At 42.6% G+C, this 19,861-nt stretch overlaps 1 protein-coding gene across 1 annotated transcript in view; it reads left to right on the forward strand.

Annotated features, from left to right (window-relative positions):
- The window catches only part of otomp (otolith matrix protein), a 52,679-nt gene extending 34,996 nt beyond the window's left edge, over positions 1 to 17,683 (forward strand). Inside the window, exon 10 of the mRNA XM_076108059.1 lies at positions 17,317 to 17,683. Within this exon, the coding sequence (XP_075964174.1) occupies positions 17,317 to 17,683 (367 nt within the window). The remainder of the gene's footprint in view (positions 1 to 17,316) is intronic.
- The last annotated feature ends 2,178 nt before the right edge of the window (positions 17,684 to 19,861 follow it).

A 19,861-nucleotide genomic window follows, 5' to 3' on the forward strand; every position in this document is an offset into this window, starting at 1 on the left:
GGGACGTGCATTAAATAAACATTAAAATAAGATGGCTTTAAAGTACAAACACTAATGTGACACATGGCAGGAAATCTGAATGAATCACCCATTAGTTGAGTGCAGCATTTGCTTCCTCTTTATCAAATAAGAGGCCCGACAGAGGAGAGGGAGGACAAATGATTGCCGCGCCGTAATGTGACGCAAACAATTTGCTGTGAAAGCCCTGTAGTAATGGTGTCTGAGTATGTGTCTGAGCTCACAATTTGTACATGTGTGAGGGACATTTGTCAAGTTTAAAAATATGAACTGCATCTTCCGGCTTGTGTTGGTACAGTAGGTATGCACATATGTGTGTGTGTGTGCATGGTTGTGTGTGTATAAGTGTTTTACTAATAGTATTACATGGCTGAGCGCTCCACTGACTCCCAGCAGGGCTTTTAGACAACTTAGTGTCCATCGTTTGGTCTTGTAACACACAAACACACACACTGACACCGTCCCTGGGTCATTGTAAGGTTGCCGTTGTGTGTGTCTGTGTGTGTGTATTTGTGGGATTGAAGGCAGGGAAATGTTACGTTTGAAATGGTGTCTGTATGAGTGACAGCTTGCCCTTTACTGCAACATAAACTCCACAGTCAATCAAGATTATGTCAGGAAAAGGCGCTGTTTAATCAAACTCAGTGGAATAAAATAAAACGTTCCAAAATAGTCTAAGAAAAAGAGTCCTGCTGTGATGAGTAGATGACGTGATCCATTTTTTTCAACATAGCTTTGTAAGCTTCAAGCGCAAGATTGAAGTGAGACCTGCTCTGCCACACAAAAAAAAAACTCTGCATAAAATTAGAAGAAATAATTGACTTTGGTTGCTAACTTGGTATTCTATTTAATGAACAACAAAAACAACATGAAAACAAGGAATACACCTTTTACTTTGCAACCCAATTTTTCTTTCCCCCCCATCATTGAAGAAGTAAGGATGACAACTATTTTAGACAAATAAATAAATACATTTGCAAAACCAGATCCACGTAAGAATAAAACAATAATTATTTATACAACTACTTAATCCAACTGGCTTTCTCCCGGAATTTAAGGTAATTTTAACGAAGAAGCCAACGAGAAGAAGAAGCCTGGCAAGATGACGAGATTTGGCAACTTCTGTCAGTAAGGGCCGACGCTGAAATTGTCAGACAAAATTAAGAAATGTCATCTATGACCAATTTATGAACCACCAACGTGACTGCGGTGTAATCCGCGTCATGTCTGACAAGAACAATCTCAACATTTAAAGGGAATGTTAGGAAGTAAGGGAAACTCCGGACCTGATTCACCAAACATTATCCAGAGTTCATATAACAGCACGTTTTTGAATTAACTCCTCATATGTCAGTATTGTGTTTACAGCTTGTTACGCTACCTCCAAAAGTGGCTAAAAGCATTAATTCATGCAGGTCACAGCATCAAAGTTTGGTTTTGATGGTAAATAATAGTAGGACCAAACTCCACTAAGAAAAACTCATGATGACCATGAAAGCTCCGAATGAAGCCAGTAAGTGGACCTGGAATTGGGACTGTTTTGTCACAAAATTTCCAAAGTCAAGTATGGATTTAGGGATGCAGCTCAGAAAAACAGTATTGCATCTTCTTGCTTTATTTGATGCTGTCACCTTTATTCCCCCTCCCTGCTAACAGGTCACTATTTTCTTGACTGTGGCCCCAAATATTAGTTTCACTAACTACTGTGAATGAATACAGGCTTCTGGAGAGCTGTGCATAATTAATACATCCAACTGTTTTTTGATGAAAAACAGTAACAGTGTACCCCTGTTGGACACTGATGTTTTTTTTCCAACCTTGGAAACAACTTGGAAGCAGTGCTGAATTTGAGTTTGTAAACTTGTACATCTCCTGTGTCTCTTCGACCGCTCTCACCTGCTGTAGGCCACAAATCAAACTGACAGGGTCAGAACAGCCAGTTTCGTGAACGAAACAACACTTTTTCAGGGCACCTGTGATTGATATTTTATTAATCCTGCTCTTTTCTCCTGACAGACCCCCAAAAAACACATCTGTGCGTCTGTGTTTAGGGGTTTTGTTTTTGTGATATGAATATATTGATGAGGCTGGTTTCAGAGGAGCTAAACTTTCCCATCTTTGTGTGAATCCCATTGTTAATTGATCTGAGATGAAACAGATACTCCCGTCAGCCAACACAGCCGCTCTGAAGTGTCAAATCCTCGATTAAATACATTCCCCGCCCTGAAAAGCATCAACCGGCGGCTGATAAAATGGAATACTCAAGCAATGCCACTGTGACAGAAAGCAGGCGGCCCCCAATGGAAAAAAAGAAGAAAAACACCAATTACAGATGGCAACAAACGCAGACTATAACCCTGGGAGATTCCTCCGTAGCACAGAATCCAGTGAAGGTCCTGAGAATGGTCCTTATTAAAATGCTCGAGACAGAATGGAATGAATTGAAAATGCTTGCCCTTTGAATGCTGATTAAAACGAATACGGAATTGCTTCTCCAAACGCTGAGCGCTACGCAGCGTACAGTAAAATCCTCAGACTGTAGCTGTTAATATTTAAAGGCAGCTGCGTGAAATTCTAGAACCGAGGGTTGTTGAGGCAAAATGGGGTGAGGGAGGAAGGGGGAAGGGTTGGGGTGGGAGGAAGGCAGAGACGGAAGCAAATGGAATAGAAGAAAACGCTAGATCATGACTGCAACAAGAAAGAGCCAAAGTGAAGAAGAGCAATACGTCCAGCCGCTGCTATTCGTTTTAATTTGAACCCCTGAACCCTGAACGACTTCCCGTGGGTAGAAACGGCTTGTCAGCGCTGTGTGTGCGTTAGTGTGTGTGCACGAGAGAGAAAGGCAGAGTGTGTCCAGGCTTACATCAGCAGTTCAAACCCTTCATTTCACCGCCTCAGCACCCCTCAGTATTGCACCCTGCTCTCTTTACGCTCCATCTCTTTCCCTCTATTTCGCCTCCGTCGGGCCACCACCCCACTGAGTCACCAGGACGCTAATTGACTCTTCCCGGGTGCCGCTCAAAACACTTATTGCTCTTTGTCTGCCTGCAGATATTTTTTTTACCGGCCTTGAGTCAGTCAGTCAGCCTGCTTTGACTTATCCGTCTGGTTTCTTGACCGGCTGTCAATCAGTCAGCTGGTCGGTCACTCAGTCTGTCTGTGTCTCTGACTGGACGTCATGTCAGCCCATTTGTCAGGCTTTCTCTTCGATTCCTGTTGGTAACTCTGCCAGTTTCTTATTTCCCAGGAATATATCAAGTTAAACGCAGAGCGCAAATATTACGTGGCAAAAAAGCGACGTAATTTCTTTCCAGAGCGTATTATATATTTGTTTTGCTTTCGCACCACGAATAAAGGCATCAACCAATCACATTCTGTGTTACAGCCATGGCCATTTCATTACTATTAAATGGCAATAAGGATTGTGTTCAGTATACGTGGGCTGCAGGCTATGTGGCTCTAAGGCACATTGATGTATAAGCCACCCAGATACCGTTCACCACTGCCCAGCCCTATTGGAAGTTAGCTGACAAAGGCATCTGAGATATGAGCTATATTCTGATTGTTATCAAGTTGTACTCACCACAACTTCTATTCCTCGAGTCATGGCCCATCATGTCTTCACCTGCATAACCCACAAAGATAAGAGTTATATGACCATGCATTGGATTTTGTGGTCTTATCGAGTAATTCAATTCAACATCAATGAACAAGAGTTTCTCTCTTTAGATGCAGAAAACACAATGCCACAAGAGATAAACTGAACAGAAACTACACTCTATAATAACTTAACATGAACTGGGACTGATCAGGCTAAAATGGGGAACAATTTAAAATGGCCGATTGGGCCAAACCAAAGGGGTAACTCAAAGACAAACAATACCAGCTTAACGACAAATACAACAAAAATTAAATGCTAAACATTTTAGCGATACAATCTTTAGACTATATCAACAAACTGATGTAGTCTAAAGAAAAAAATAGTTTTAGTAAAATATATATTTTTTAAAATATATATTTTTTAAAAGGTAGAAATTCCTCCCTTCTGATTGTCGCAGGCACTTGGTACAGTCTGATTGGCCACTTCCTGTATTTTAAAGATCTGCTTTGGAGGCAAATCTTTTTCTTTGGATGACAAGATGTCCTTCCAGCAGCAGCAACACCTTCGGCACTGGTAACTCAAAACAAATACAAACTAGAACTTTAGAAAAACTTGACTAGACACAAACTGAACAGAAGTATAATTAAATGCAACTAATGTACTGCCAAAGATACTAAACTATGGGCGTCACCATTTATCTGTTTGCTGATGTGTAAATGTGAATTTAATGTGCATGAGGTCAAAAGGACAACAAACTCAATGAGGAGAAAATTAAATATTAAGTGTTGATTCTAGGATGGCGTGGGCTGACTTATCTATCTGCTGTGTGAAGCTACGACACAAATATACAGAATGTATATCAGCATCTTTACAGAGCTAATGTGAGGTGCATACTGCATGCAATGTTGCATTAAACCTTCTTTTTTTTTGCATGTTTCATTGTTTTGAGGCACAGGATCATTGTTTGTGGTTGTGTAGTTGGCCGGGCTACCGTGTGATTGAAAGGTCACTACCACTCCATTGTCCAGTCTGGGAGTTGACATTTTGTTTGCCTAAAAATGCGTTATTCAGCATTAAGTTGTACTTAGCTCCAGACTATAGTGTCACTTTTGGTTGCAAACAAATAAGATGGCCAAACTCAAGCCTTCAAAACGGCAGTCCACAAACTGATGACGTCACATTGCCGACGTCCACACAGTCTATGGGGACGGAAGCTTGGATATCTGGTTGCGCAGAATGTGCCCACCTCACATAGCGACTGACCATAACTGATGGTGATAAAGTAAGTCAGGGTTTACATTTCTGTCTTAAACTATTTATTTTTCATTATTTACACAAATACTCTATTCAGTGTACAACTGTGCCACTTTATCAATGTTTTCAAGGAGAAACTTTCCAGCTTCCAAAGGCAGGCTTATCCCCCTGACCTCCGCTACGTTCACACTACAATCCACACAGACGGACTAATAACTGGAACCCACCGCTGCATCTGTTGAACCACTTACATTACCGTTATTACAGCATTTCAAGGTCGGACTTTAGTATTTAGCAATGACATTCGCATTTCCGCGGTAATGAGGCTTGGAGAAGGCATCTTTGTTTCAGTACAATAATCCTCAGTATGCGTAACACACAAGCACACAATCTCAAAATCCAGTTCACAGTATTTTTCCCGGGAAAAATGAGTTCTCTTGATGAGAATTCCCATTGTTAAACCGCTATCCCATCGTCTTACAGCATGAAGTGCTCTTTATGTTAATCAGTTAACTAAGCTACTTAACCTGCGCAGTTTGAGACCTATTAATGATGCAATACAGCATGTCATGGAACACATAGCTCCCATACATCTTTATCCAGCTCCTAACAGCACTCTATCTGTATGTGTGTGTGTGTGTGTGTGTCTGCATCTGGTCGTTGAAGTGTGTTTGTCTGTGCATTTGCATGCCTGAATAATTTAATTTCAAATGCGAACGTTTTCAAGGTGTTAGCTTGTGCTTCTGCCGTGTGCCTGCCTTCGTACCTCATACGTCTTTATTTTCCTCTCATAATTAACAATCCAGCTTTATAGACGCTCATCCTCTGTGACAAATGAGGTCTGTGTTGGCCATGACCTAACCAAGGTCTGTTGTCTGCTTTAATGCTCCGGGGGAGAGAGGCTGAGAAATGGGTCGGGAGAAAGAGAGGGATGGAGGAGCGCATGTGCTTGTGCTGACCTGTGCGGGTTATTAAGGCCAGGATTCATGTTAGTGTAAACCCCACAGAGAGAAAAAAGGCTTGGCTTTGATTCAGAGGACACTCAGTAGGAATAAGGAGGCTCGGATGCTGGTGGCGACGTACCCTAAAGGTTAGACGTGCGCTGTAGACGATATGATAAGTTTTCAACATAGGCGCTCTGAGCTCCTGTCAGGTCTCATTTATTCATTTCTTTTCATCTTCCTCCTCTAAAGCGAACACTAATTCATACAAGCTGTGGTTTGCAAACAGATTCAGAGATGAAGAGTCACATTTTGCTTCTTTTCCTCCTCATTGATTGCTTCTTAATGCATTGCGGTAATGGCGAATAGATGAGTTTGTCTGCATTTGAAAGGCAGGCAGGTCTCCGTGTTATACTTAGCGATGCTTGACTGTGTGCTTGTGAGTCGCTGCCCCTCATTAATGAATCTCAGAATATGGAACTGATGGTGAAAAAAAAGGAAATATTAGAGTGACAACTGTTGAGACGCGGGGATGTAGAGATAACAGAAAGCATTTCTCTCCCCCGTCGAGAAACATATCAGTCTGTAATGAGTCTTCCTGTCTCATATGAAATGAAAGCGTGCCATTATCACGACTCCATCATTCTCACATTACAGGTGAAATTACAGAGTGCTGCAAAAGGAGAGAGAGGTGGAGAGAGCGGAGGACATGAAATCATCATAAGAATACCTTCCAATTTTCAGAAATATTGTCTCCTTAATGTATGTGTATTCTATAGGATCTCCAAATTGAAAAGGGATATAATCAATTATATTTCCATTCATATTAAGCCAGAGTCATTTCAAGAGGGGCGTCTCTCCCGTGTGATCACAGTGCCAATGGAAAATCCATTAATAGCAGCAAAACTTTTGTATTGGCTCCCGCGAAAAAAAGATCAAGGGGGAAGATGAAACTTTGCCACGTGTTATTACCAGAAAATTCCAATTGTGCTTAACTAAAAATAGACGTGATAAAAGTAACGGATATGGATAATTTCTTTGACAGCACCAACTATAAGGGGAGAAAATATTGGGTTGGACATTGTTTAGCTCCTGCCCCTAGCTGACTCTCCACGATCACTGCATCATGGATGTCAATATGAATTACAGTAAAATAGCGTCATGCTCGCTGGCTTTGATCTCAGCCGCGCTTTCTTTAGCTTATGATGATGGAACCTACAAGAAACTCATCAGTGCGAACAAAATGAGCAGCTATAATTGTCTTTACAAGGTCACGGAGTGATCTTTTTTAATTTGACGGAATTGTTCATTTCTTTTCAGCTAATATCATAGGACAAACTAATATCATTGGACAAAGACGTAAGATGGGCTCACCCTCAGGGGGAGTCTTGTTCCTTTCATGGTCTTAAGACAAGAAAAAAGGACAGTATTGGACATAAAAGAGAGAAGTGAGGTTAGGGACACATACTGTAAAAAACTGGGACTAAGTGTCTATAAAGGGGTGTGTCATATCTGTATTTTTGATATATAGTCCTCTAGCTTTTTTTGCTTATGAAATATTTAGAAAATAACTGGAGATGTTCAAACAGGAAAAAAAGGTTAAAATGCTTGCTTCAGGAACCCTCTGACCTGAGGTGACATTCAACCCCGTGCCCTAATCTTCTGTCTCCCTGCATGTGTTTCTGCTGCCTCAGTAAAAAAAAAAAAGGTGCAGACCTCCCTGTTGCCCCTAAAAAAAAATAGGAAAAAGGAAAAGGATTAGCCAGAGTGTTTTGGGACATTGGGGATGGAGCCAGAAACCAGCTACTGAGTTCAAACTCTAGCAATTAGCCCAACTACTGTGCAGTGCATGGGAAGCTATCAATCACTGCACTTAGTCAGAGTCCTGTGTGTGTGTGTGTGTGTGTGTGTGTGTGTGTGTGTGTGTGTGTGTGTGTGTGTGTGTGTGTGTGTGTGTGTGTGTGTGTGTGTGTGTGTGTGTGTGTGTGTGCGCGCGTGTGTCGCACTTCGCTCTATCGACCGCTTATACATCAATCAAAGATTTCTGTGATGCAACCAGGAGACAAGTTTAAACTCTGAATCACTTATCACGTTGACATCTACCTTGATACGCGGCAGTGCTCAGGGTGGTGATGCATCACTTGTTCGGCTTTCAGCTGCTCGGCGCGCATAGCTGTATTTTTGGCGTACCATTGCGTCTGTGTTTGTGTCATTGAGCACACAGGCGTTCGCTGGATGAGCGTGCAAGGAATGGAAATCTGCATAAACTGCATTCCTGCTTGTAATGGGGTTTGTGCCCACACAACTCTGCAGGCGTCGGAGCTGGTTTCACTTTGCAGCATCTCACGGCAGACTGAAATGGAAGATGAAAAGGGCTGAGGCTGAGGGCTCCAGGAGGAGAGATGGTGGTGTTTAATCAGGTCCTTCTTTCTTCTTCCCCTGCTGTGATGAGCGCCGGGCTTAAATTCGGCTGCTCCCGTCTGCTCTGGCATTCGTCTGTTGCCATGGCAAAGCCAACACTTATTCTCATTCCAGTGGCATTCTGCTGATTCTGTGCCCAGCAAACACCCATAGACGCTCACACATGCACAGACCACGACACACATGAATTCTTGAACGCATGCCTGTGGAACCGCTGAGTTCCAAATACACAATGCGACGTACACTGGAGCAGATGCACATTAACGCGCGCTCACGCAGAGCCAATACGCACGTCTTGTTTATCATGTGCAGGCATGAGGAGCCTAAAGCCTCGAGCTTTTCACTGACTTGAATGCAGATTCATGTTTCGACCATCTGTCGGCTAACAGCTCTCCATGTTGGCTGCATGTGTAATTCAGACCTTCGCATGCTAATATGGTATCGCAACATAGATCCCACACAGGGTATGTATATGTCCGACTAAGTAGCCCCAGGGACGGAGCAACAGCTGGGATGGGAGGAGGTTAAGGAGGGATGGAAGACAAAGAGAGAAAAGGTGGGGAAGAGAAATGGTGGCTGCAAACAGGAGAGGTATAGATGAGGGCATCTGTATCAAATTCATGGCTATGTGCTGCACAAACAAGACAAGGTGGAGAGAACACGGAATGTGTTGTTTGCAGAATAAGGCCACAGGAAGAAAGTCTCCAAAGAAGGTAAAAAGGATTGGGCAAGTTGATCAAAAAGGGACTACAACCTTCCAAAGATGCTGATCTGCAATATGCATTCAGGTCCAAATCAGACCTGTACACACCAACTCAGATGAAGTGCACACAATAACAGGAGGACAACTGAGTGAGGTGCAGCAGACATGGTTAATATATCTTAATCTTAATATAATTCTCACGTGCCTTGTAAAAGAGTAATTGGTTGCTGAAATTCTTCCTTCTTTCTATACAAGATAGCAGACTTTTTCTCATCTTTCAGTGTATTTTGACCCCCCCATCTTTTCTGTTGAGGAAATAGCGTACTGGCAGAAAATCTAGCAGCAGACCCTCTGGCTCAGTCGTCTCCCAATCCTCGACCCCATCGACATTTGACTGCATAAGAGCAAATGCACGATAACCTATCGACTGAGGAAGAGGAGGGGGCTTTGCGTTCCTGTAGCAGAGTGTACGTGTTTTGTAGGCACATCTTTCTATCTGAATAATGAGCCCTTTTAATAGCAGGAAACACTGCGCCATTGACCTTAGACTGTGTTTTTGTTGGACAATGGCGCCATTTTTTTCTGCTGCCTCAAGATAGCAATGTGCCAACAATACAAAATATATCTCTCAGCCGAGCAGATTGGAAGCTAACTGCTAGTGTTTACTTTGAAATTATTTACCAACTGGCCATTAAAACTAAAGCTTTGTGGGTGGCATCCCAGTTCTGAGTGATCCCAACTTCATTTTCATCCAAAATACACAAACATACACAGTTGACCCTAAAAGATAAACAGTGATGTGTTTTGCTACATTAGTGAAGACGGAAGAAGATTTCTATATGTAATGTAAGTAATCAACACAATTCTTGTGATTATGATGCCTATATTTAAAAGAAAACATATTAAAACCAATTTATCAAAACATATATTACGTTCTTAATCAAGTAAGTGGGTGAGTCTGAAATGAAACGGAAGTGAAAGATGAAGTCCCTGAAAAGATAATGGAGATGCAAGATACAAGGAGAGAGGAAGATGAGTCACGAACAGGAGCAGAGACCGAGCGAGAGCGAATGATGGCAGCTAAGACACACAATAGAAAATATTTTTTGGGGGAAAGGTCATGAGTAACTGAAAAGAGGCAATACAGGCTTGAAACTAACTCAAAAAATCATCTCCATCTTATCTCTTTTTAAGTGACCCAAAGCACTTCTGTATGTACTCTTCTCTAAAGTGAATAGCTCGGTTGAGACATACTGTATACCATAACCGTGAACATCATGGTAGTTCTTCAAATTCTCAATAAGTCATAACAAAACAATCACTTCAGGCGTTAAGCAAAACACTCATGTGAAGCTGAGAACACAACGCACTTTTTGTCCAGCACTTACAAACGCACGCACTCGACAGATGCGTTTTGATTCAATGTCTAATATAAATCCATGACGTGATGTACAGCTTTCCATAAGCGTGGGCCGTTTGTGTCCAGCGGGCACAGTTATGCTCATGTGAGGTTATAAATAGCTAATGTACACACGCTCTGTTTGCCTGCTGAAATGGATATTCTTTAAACAAACAAATACTGTTGTCCTGACCCGCATTGCTGATGCATGGATGTACGCTACAGGGTGTAGCGAGCGGGGGAATAGGCAGCCCTGTAAAAGACGGCTTCCACAGCGAGCTTAACAACGCTTAACAAATATAAGCTTACACAACGGCTACATTACATAAATAATTCCTGTTGACCTCCGGACACTGACAGCTTCTGTGTGAGTGAGTGTGTTTGACGCAAACACACATATGCTTTCTCATTACGGATTGGTCGATAAATTGATTAGCTAAAAAAAATAACCACACAATTTATACTTGTAACTACCAGCAACACACCTGGTGAGCCGATATTTGCCTGTAACAGGTCTGTCAGCTCATGAATACAATGATAATTTGTACCACTAGAGAGGCCCGGACTATTGAGCGGAGACTCATTCACCCCGCTGCGTTGACAGAGAGGATGCTCAATGTGCTTGTGTGCGTGTGTGCAATCATGCATTTGTGGGCAATAGGGACTCACTCATCTCTGCCAAGGTCAAAGAAGGCAGCTGTATTCATTAGCCGGAGCCACTGATGAGGGAATTTAGATTGTGTGGCTACAATGAAGACATTACAATGGGTGAAACACTACAGATAACAACGATCCTCGGTGAAAACACTGGAGGGACCCTAAAGGCGTGTTTTTACTTAAACCTATAGCATAATTGTCCTCTCTGGAGTCAAACGCAAAAGGAACCAAGCTGTGATTGTTGTGTGTTTTCTTCTGGATTTAACAGGAAACCAAACCAAAGCTGTGACCTGAAGTTCGGTGCCAATCGGAGACTTTGCGGGGCACATGTTCAGCTCCCTTGTCGGAGAGAAAATTGGCCAATCTAGAAAATAGTGATGTGAAAACTACTTTTGTAGAACAGACTGTGCCACAATGCCACAGAGAGGGATGGGACGTTAAAGAAAGCACTATTACAATCTATGAGGCCCATTGTGGGCAGAAGAACTGGATGAGAGAGAGCGATGCTATCGGTTTATCAATCTGAAGCTATAGACAGGCACACACATACATGCACACTTAAAGCACACACGCGCACGGAAATACCACAAAGTTGAACTGAGCTGAATGGAGGGGGGGGGGGGGATTGCTGGGTCCAGCAGATTAGAGATTAGATGAGAATCCCGGCAAGGCGATAAAGAGTTGGTCGTTCTTTTCATCAGTCTTGTTCGGAGCTGAGTGGGACAAGGATGGAGGGAGGGAGAAAGAAACGACAGAAGGAGGCAGGGAAGTAACAAGAGAGAGAGAGGAAGGGTGGAGGGGAATGAGGCCAGGGGCAGACAGATGGAGAGGTGGACGGAGAATGGAAAAAGAGATAGATGGAGAGAGAAAGAAGGATGGTGCGGACTGCTTGATCTCTACTACCAGATGAGGAGGTTGGATGCAGTTGAGGCAAGTCAAGGTCAAACTAAAGGGAAAAAAGTCAGTGAATTATACAAAAATCTTTAAATTCAAAAGTAATCCCACCAAGAGTTGATTTCTAATTAAATCTCTTTATACACTCTCTTGTTTCTCACATTTTTTCCCATCACATATCTTTTTTCCCATGGCATAACTCTTTCCCACACTTATATAGGATTGAAAAACGTCTCTTTCAACCGGACTCAATGGCTTGTTTCACCCTTATCAGCATCCTGCGTCTCTGTGGTGTCTCCGCTGTGAAAGCTCGCCGCTGTTCTGCTTCGGTGAGAGTGCAGAGAGGCCGGCGGGGGGGGGGGGGGGGGGAGAGATCCCATCCCCTGTGCCTTCCTCCCTTCACTGCCCTGGGGGTAAACAGGCTTCTTACCACCCAGGCCTCCAAACAACGCCTGCAAACATCCAAGGCCAGAATGAGCCCTTTTTACGAGGCCGCTTTGGCCCTCCATCAAAGAAAAAGTATATCAATAAATCTCTTTTTCGAGTGGAAGAATGAACAGCGTTTTTCTATTTGTGGTCTGTGTGATGGACTGATCTTTAGAGAGCTGAAATGAGGGTAGAATGCCCTCTAATGATAAGGGTGCGGGGAGAGTGTGGTGGTGGTGGGCATGTTGAAGCTGATTAGTTGATTACGTGATGAGGGCTTCTTCTGAGCTGTCTTTAATTTGCTCAACCGGAAAAGAAAAGTAATTAATCTCAAACTTCCAAGACCTCTTGAGGCCTTCAAAAGCTCACCAAGAGCAGCAAACAACAAACGGCCAGCCTTATTGTGAAAATTCGTTTATTAGCTAAATTGGTTGATTGTCTGAGAGGCTTAAAACTGTGATTTTTCGAGCGAAACAATCTTGAGGATTGTTTTTTTTTCTTCCCCTGAAGCTTGTATTCGCCTCTGCTGCTGCTTCTGACGCACAGCCAAAGACGGAGAGCTGTGTTGTAATTTTACAAAAATGTGTTTGACATTTCCACGGAGGTTGATAACTTGTCCACAAAAATAAGTCTTTTGAGCTACTGAAAGGAGAAAAAAAAGGGCTTGCGCGGAATTGCACATGATGTAGTGTAAGAGATTAAAAAAAAAAAAGCAGGTATCTTCTCCTGCTTTTCGTGCTCTGTGTTTCTCTGCCGGTTACAAAACAGTCAGTGTCTCTGATAATGAATAGCAAGAAGGAGGGGAAAAGAATAGATGAGGGAAAAGGTTGTAAGAAAAATGGTGTTATGAATGGCAGGATAAAAGAAAGAGGAAATGAAAAATAGGTGATGATAGGAGAAGGTAAGGAGAAGGATGATGAGAGTGATACAGAGAGGAGACAAGGAGATGAAGAAAGGTTACAAGAGGGAGGAATGCGGGGATGGAACAAGACAAGGACAAAAAGGACGAGAGAGGAAGGATGTCCCCCGTTGTTTCTGACCAGTAAAGGTTTCATTACACTGCTGTGCGATAACGGCAGCTGGAGATCGTCTGTGAAATCTAGACTCCTCCGCTATCCCTCTGCTTCCCGTATAACAATGCCGTTTACCTCTGTATCGCTTTACCCTAACAGTAACCTACCTCTTCAAATTACACTCAGGAGCATACGAGCCCAACAGCAGCTCCACAATGGAAGTCACAACTGATAAGGAAACGGTGCACACCGACAAGCAGACACACACACAGAAACAAACGTGTAAAGAGTGTGTGAATTATAGAGATAGAATATGGAGTAGAGCGGTTGTCACATTCAAATCAAACTAGCAGGATTGTCAGAGCATGCAGCGGACATTATTATGTGTTGCCAATGCGATTGTTGTTAAAAACTAAATTACAGCAAGTCGTGACTCACTGATGTAAGGTTTTGAAGTATCAACCAAAACGAGCAGTAACATAGAAAAGCACAGAGAGCCAGAGTAAATTAATCAAATTTAACAACTTAATGCTTCATCGACAAACACTTGTCGCGTAGGAAAACACATTGTTATCGCCAGATGAGTGACAACTTTGTTCGGCTCATTTTTCTGCAACCAGTGTAGCATTAAAGCATGGTGGACTTAGCAAGCTCGCTAGCTAACTAATGTACAGATGGCTAGCTAGCTAGCTAGCGGTATAATATCATTAAATTAGAATTCTGTGTTTCTTCGGGAAAATTTCTGATATTATGAACATAAATCTTTCGAATGGGAACTTACAAAGGTAAAACTTTGAATTACCGCCCTGCTGTTGCATTCCTCTGCCAACCAGTCAGATGCAGTTTACATCCATGTCTGTCCAAAGTGTCATCACTTAATTTTATCCTATTAGAATTTTGTGTGAAATTATCATAAGCATAAGAATTCTTGAGTTTGACCTGTGACCACCAAGTTCTAATCAGTTCAACCTGAATTCGAAGTGGACATTTGGGCCGACTTTTAATAAATTCGCTTACGGCGTGATCTCGGTTCACGAGAATGAACAAAATGGACGGATGGAAGGAAGTCGATGCAGCTGTATTACTGTGTGTCGTCTGGTTTCTCCAGCTCTGGGTTTGAGCTACAGATCCTGAGCTCGGGAGCTTTGGCTTTCACGGTCTAACCACCATCACCTCACAGCAATGATGATCTCTGCTTTAGTCTTCAATAGACATTCATCTCCTTCTCATTCATCACACAGACACACAAAAACACCTTACGCCTGGAAGATGTGTCTGTGTGGGTGAGAATATCTTCACATAGACATGGCTGGGAAGCATGCCTGTGATTACATTCATGCACAATCATACTGTGCGTGTGTGTGTGTGCGTGTGAGACAGGATGAAATGGCTTTGACTGCATTTTCCACACAGCAGATAAGGATCAGAGGCGCCCTGATAGCAGGAATTAGGAGCAGGGATCCCATTGATCTCTAATGGACCGCTACAAGCGGTCTGAGAGCCCATCAGTGTATCCAAGGAAACACGACCCCACGCACACGCACGCACACACTCGCACAAAACAAATAAGACAGACCCACTCACTTGTGTTATAAATGCAAGAATTGTTACTGCTAGCATTAGGTTACACGGTCAAAACGCCCCCAGAATCAATGATGGAAGCTTAATTACAGAGGGTGAGAGACGAGACTGTGTGTGTGTGAGTGTGTGCGTGTAGATGTGTGTTTCAGCGTATAAGTGTTCTTGCACTAATATTTTTTGCTGCAGAAGAAGAGAAACAGAGAGAGAGCTAGTGTTTCAAGGCTGAAAGTTTAAGTGAAACTGGAAGCTCAGTGGACTAGATTGCCTGGTCGTCCCGATCGTTTGCCAGAAGATGAGGGACAGAAAATCAAATTACCCTTTTCAAACACACATACAAACACACACACACACACAGTCATGCACAAGACCTTAGTAAAGAGACGGTGAAAGATGGCCTCCCAAACGTCTTGATATTGTGTCTCTTGTCTTTCATCGCAGCTGAAATGAAAGCATCCCTCCTGCATCTCTCCTCCTCGCTTCCTCTTGTTTTCTGGCCTAATAACCTCTGTATTTGTGTGTCAAACATTATGAATATGTCTCCTCTCCCCCTCTCTCACCCACCCAGTCCCACCCTTTCAAAATAAAAGCCCCATAGAGTAACTGTATCTTAACATGAAGCTCAGAATGAGGTTCGTACAGAAATGATGGGAGCGTTAGCTGCTGACCTGGAGGAGGAAAACTGCTGAGGAGGATGTTGTAACGGTAGTCTATAATTCACCTCACACACAAACAAACACACACCTCATGCTGTTGGGTGCTTCGTACAGGCCGGAGAAGCGTATCCACCGAGACCGACTGGATAACTGTTATTTATGCAGCCACGTGGTGAGAGAAATGAAGCTCTGTGTCTGTGCTGCGGCTTGTTATCACCATCAGGAAATATTTGCAGACAAGTGCGGAAGTGTCCTAATCTCATTTAGCCAAAACAGTCTACGGTTGTAGAGCAGTGAAGCTCTATATTTAGCATCAGGAGAACACGACTTGCATATCTGCCCACAAATTTAATTTACCTAACAATATTGGACTGTCAGTGTAAGTCAGTCAAGCTTTAAGTTAACGTATTTATATATTATCAGTGTACGGGCTGGCAGATAATTAACTATAAGTTACAGTAAATTCCCAAATATGTTTCAAGTAACTTCAAAAACATGTTTTTAGTCTAACTGCAAAACGTCCTGTTGGGTATATATCATGGGCGTAATTCTTAAAAAAAAAAAAATCTTATTTGAAGCATCATCATTAAAATAACAAAATTATGTTTTGCTTTTTTCAAACAAGAGACCATTGGCTAACATTGATATTTGTCCCAAAAAATCCTGTATCACTGGACTGGATAGTTATTTTTTTCAGGTGATTCAGGTGTGAAAGTGAACCACCATGTAGGCCTTTAACACCAGCACAGGTGTTACTGATAACATTAACGAGGGCCCTGCTGGAGTCAGGTGTCCCTGGTTAGCCGTGGCAGTGAGCCACTGTTTTTCATGCTGAGGTGTACCAGACAGAGAGAGCTTATTTGAATAGGTGTCGCTACTCTAGCTAGCTAGCTACTCTTTGCAGTGCTACGGAAGCATCTCCAGGTAATATTCAGTGTTACTGTATTGTTGTTACACAGTGCCAAGACAAGGGACAAAAGATTACAATGTCTTTTTAACGGCTGGCTTTAAAAAAAGGTTATTTCAGGTGTTATGTGCAGCTAAGGATGTCGCCATAGAGCCACTGGGTTAAAACTTAGATAGATTTTCATATAAGCTAATGTGATGTCATGAGAGGGAGGGTCATCAACGGGAGATACATCCCCTCCCGGTGGCTGCAGCAAAGACTACAACCCATCATGGCATCGGGGTAACAAACTACAATTCCCATAATCACCAGGGCAGCCGGGGCCAAGGCGGCGGCCCAGCTGAAAGAGAGGGGACTGATTACCCGGGAGAGGTTGGTGTGGGGACAAAGAAGGAAATGTTTGGAGAGAGGAGGACGGGAGCGCACAAAGAGGAAAAGAGTTTTATTTTACATTAAAGACAACGAACCCGAAGAAAACGGAAGATACTTATGTTTGGTTTTTGTAGAGGCTTTCGGCTGGAATGAAGTTTACCTTTTGTTTAAAGAATCTAAATATATTATTTTCAGTTAGAACACAACCGCTTGTTGTCTTCATTTGTGCACCCACGCCTCACAAGCTGATCCCGACCTCTCAAGACATCACACTACACAAGATGCATGTTTGTTTGTTCTTGTGTCATAAAGTCTTCCTCAGGAGCTGAAGTATTGCAGAGTTGTGCTGGACCGCCTGCGGGTCGACGACAAGGCTGCAAGAAGAGAGCCTGGTTGATCCTGCCAGTAGCATATGCTTGTCTCAAATATTAAGCCATGCAAGTCTAAGTACTTGCATGGCTTAACCGCAAATTCAGGAAACTCTTCTCCTGGTTCCACAAACGGCCGGCCATTGCAAGCCAGGCCACGGAGCCGCCCGCTCCCAAGAAAGATGCCCCTGTTGCAAGTGGGAGTGCGGAGGCCTCGAAATCCAAGCCGTCCAACGTCAGAGAAACGGCACTCCCCCTGCCAACGGTCCACGTCCCCAATGTGGGCTTGGAAGCCCCCTCTCTGTTCGGCAGCACAGAACTAGCAGCAGCACCCCGTAGTCCTCTGGTTACTGCACCCAAGAGCTGGAGTTTGTCCGAGTTTGCGCAGTACTCATCAATGACTGCGAGCCCCAGCCCTGCCCTCAGACTAGCGCAAGTGTTGGAGCAGCACATGCACGCCTCGCAGATTCCATGAATACTTTTAAAAAACAGCTCAAAACCCACCTTTTTAGGCTGGAGTTTGAGTAAAAACCCATGTCCTAGACCTGCTCCTAAAATATGTGATTTATTGACCCTATGGTCACATTGTGTTTTTTATGCTTTTAAATTTCTGCTCCGTTAAGCACTTTGTGATTTTCTGTCTGTGAAAAGCGCTCTATAAATACATTTTATTATTATTATTATTATTATTATTACAAGAGCGAGACGAGCGCCATGACTTTGGAACAGAAGTTGGCGACGCACAGGATGACCCAGAAAAGGAGTACGGTGTTGTGGTCAGAAGCAGGATCACCGAAGAAAGAGACGACGTCGCCGACTCCACCTCTCCTGTAGCGCCAGAGAAGCCCGCCAGAGCTCAGTTAGCCAGGTCAACTAAAGTGAGTCGTGTTGATCTTACCCAGTGAGCACTAACCCGGATTTCAACGTTGATTTCTGGTTGAAAACACGTTGAAATGGGGTCTGAACGTCTTAGACCTATTTTCACCGTCTTTTCAACCGGCTAAATTACAGTTACAATATCAACGTGTCACAAAACACCAATTTGTTTTAAAATATTGATGGTTTGTTCAGTTGTAGGTTGAAAGAGATGCGATTTTGGTTACTTTAAACGTATTTCTCCAAAATCATATTACGCTGGCCATTGATATGTGGTCTACACGAAGACGTGATTTCAACGCATTTAATGTTTCATACAAAACTTCGTAAATATGGAACTATAGACTGTGTGCTGTCAACAAGAAGCTCACAGGACATCATAATGAGAGCAGAGCACATTCTGTCTGTATGTTCATGTAAAATACGACTCTGTGTTTACTGCTGGAACATGCATGACAAACGGACTCTGTGCATTTTTCTAAGTTAGAGACCATGGCTGGAAACACGGCACGATTTGAGCTAGCTCTTACTGAGTTGATGAGCGAAATGAACGAGCTGACGGAATAAACGAGGCTTCACGCTAACGACACACTCTGTAAGTACTTGAACTACTTTATTCCAATATTGCAAACCTAAATATCATTACCATACCACTAATATCATGTTATGCTCACCATGCGGGCGAGGCTGCTAGCTTGTAGTGTTAGCATGTTAGCTTGCAGCGTTAGCATGTTACGAACAGTAAACATAGACACGTGTGTTAGTTAATGTTGGAGACACTTTCTTTGTGGACTGTCCCTGTAGCCCAACGTTATAAAATAGAGTATTTAGCACATTTCACATGTAAAATACACGGCGGACAGCGAGTGGGGCTGTACACGGTTTAAATGTGGAGGATGTGAGTAAAACAAAGTAATGTACTAATAAGAACAAGGTCAAAACATTGTTGTTTGGCTTATATGTGTAATATCCAGGTCAGCATCGTTCCGTTGAAAACACGTTTAAAATACGTCTATGGTCTCCGGTGAAGAGACCTTCAAAACTGGTCTAAAAGTGAATATGTTTTTCTAATACTTGTTTTATTTACAGATGTCCACATTGCAAATATGGCAGATCTCTTGAAACCGGCTCCTGTGTGGCTTTGGAAACGACTTTTAAAGCAGAAAAAAGAGATTATGGTTGTATATAAAGAACATTGTTTATATTTATATTGTGCTTAATAAATACAAATGAACTGTTGCCTGTCACTTGGTATTTTGTCCTGTAAGTGGAAACTGTTGATGTGTTACTAACATTAAGTATTTAGTTGCTACATAATTGATCTGAGAGCATTTTGACGGTTAAAACACGGTGACGTTGAAAAGTGAAAGTTTTTTTTAGCCGACTATTTGAAGACGTTGATTCAACGTTCACGTTTAGACCAGATTTCAACGTGATTTCCAATACTGGCTTTCAACTGATAAATGTAGATGTGGTTTCTTAGTAAGCCTCTAAAACAGGGGTCTCAAACTCAAGGCTCGCGGGCCTAATCCAGTCCGCCACGTCATTTTATGTGGCCCGCGAATCCGCCAGCAAAAAATAAAAAAGTTTTAAAAAATAAATTCAAAGTTAGACTTGATAATAAAAATATCCCCATAGTCGAAATGATGAGATAGAAAGTCATAACTATGATAGAAAGTCCAAATTATGATAGTCATAATTATGAGATACTTAAACACAGTCATAGAAGCAGCTCTTTGGCTGGTTACTGTACACTTGAAATGGAAATGTATCGTGA

Source organism: Anarhichas minor, unplaced genomic scaffold (genome assembly GCF_050575085.1).
Source record: "Anarhichas minor isolate MPS153535 unplaced genomic scaffold, ASM5057508v1 ptg000040l, whole genome shotgun sequence".
NCBI lineage: Eukaryota > Metazoa > Chordata > Actinopteri > Perciformes > Anarhichadidae > Anarhichas > Anarhichas minor.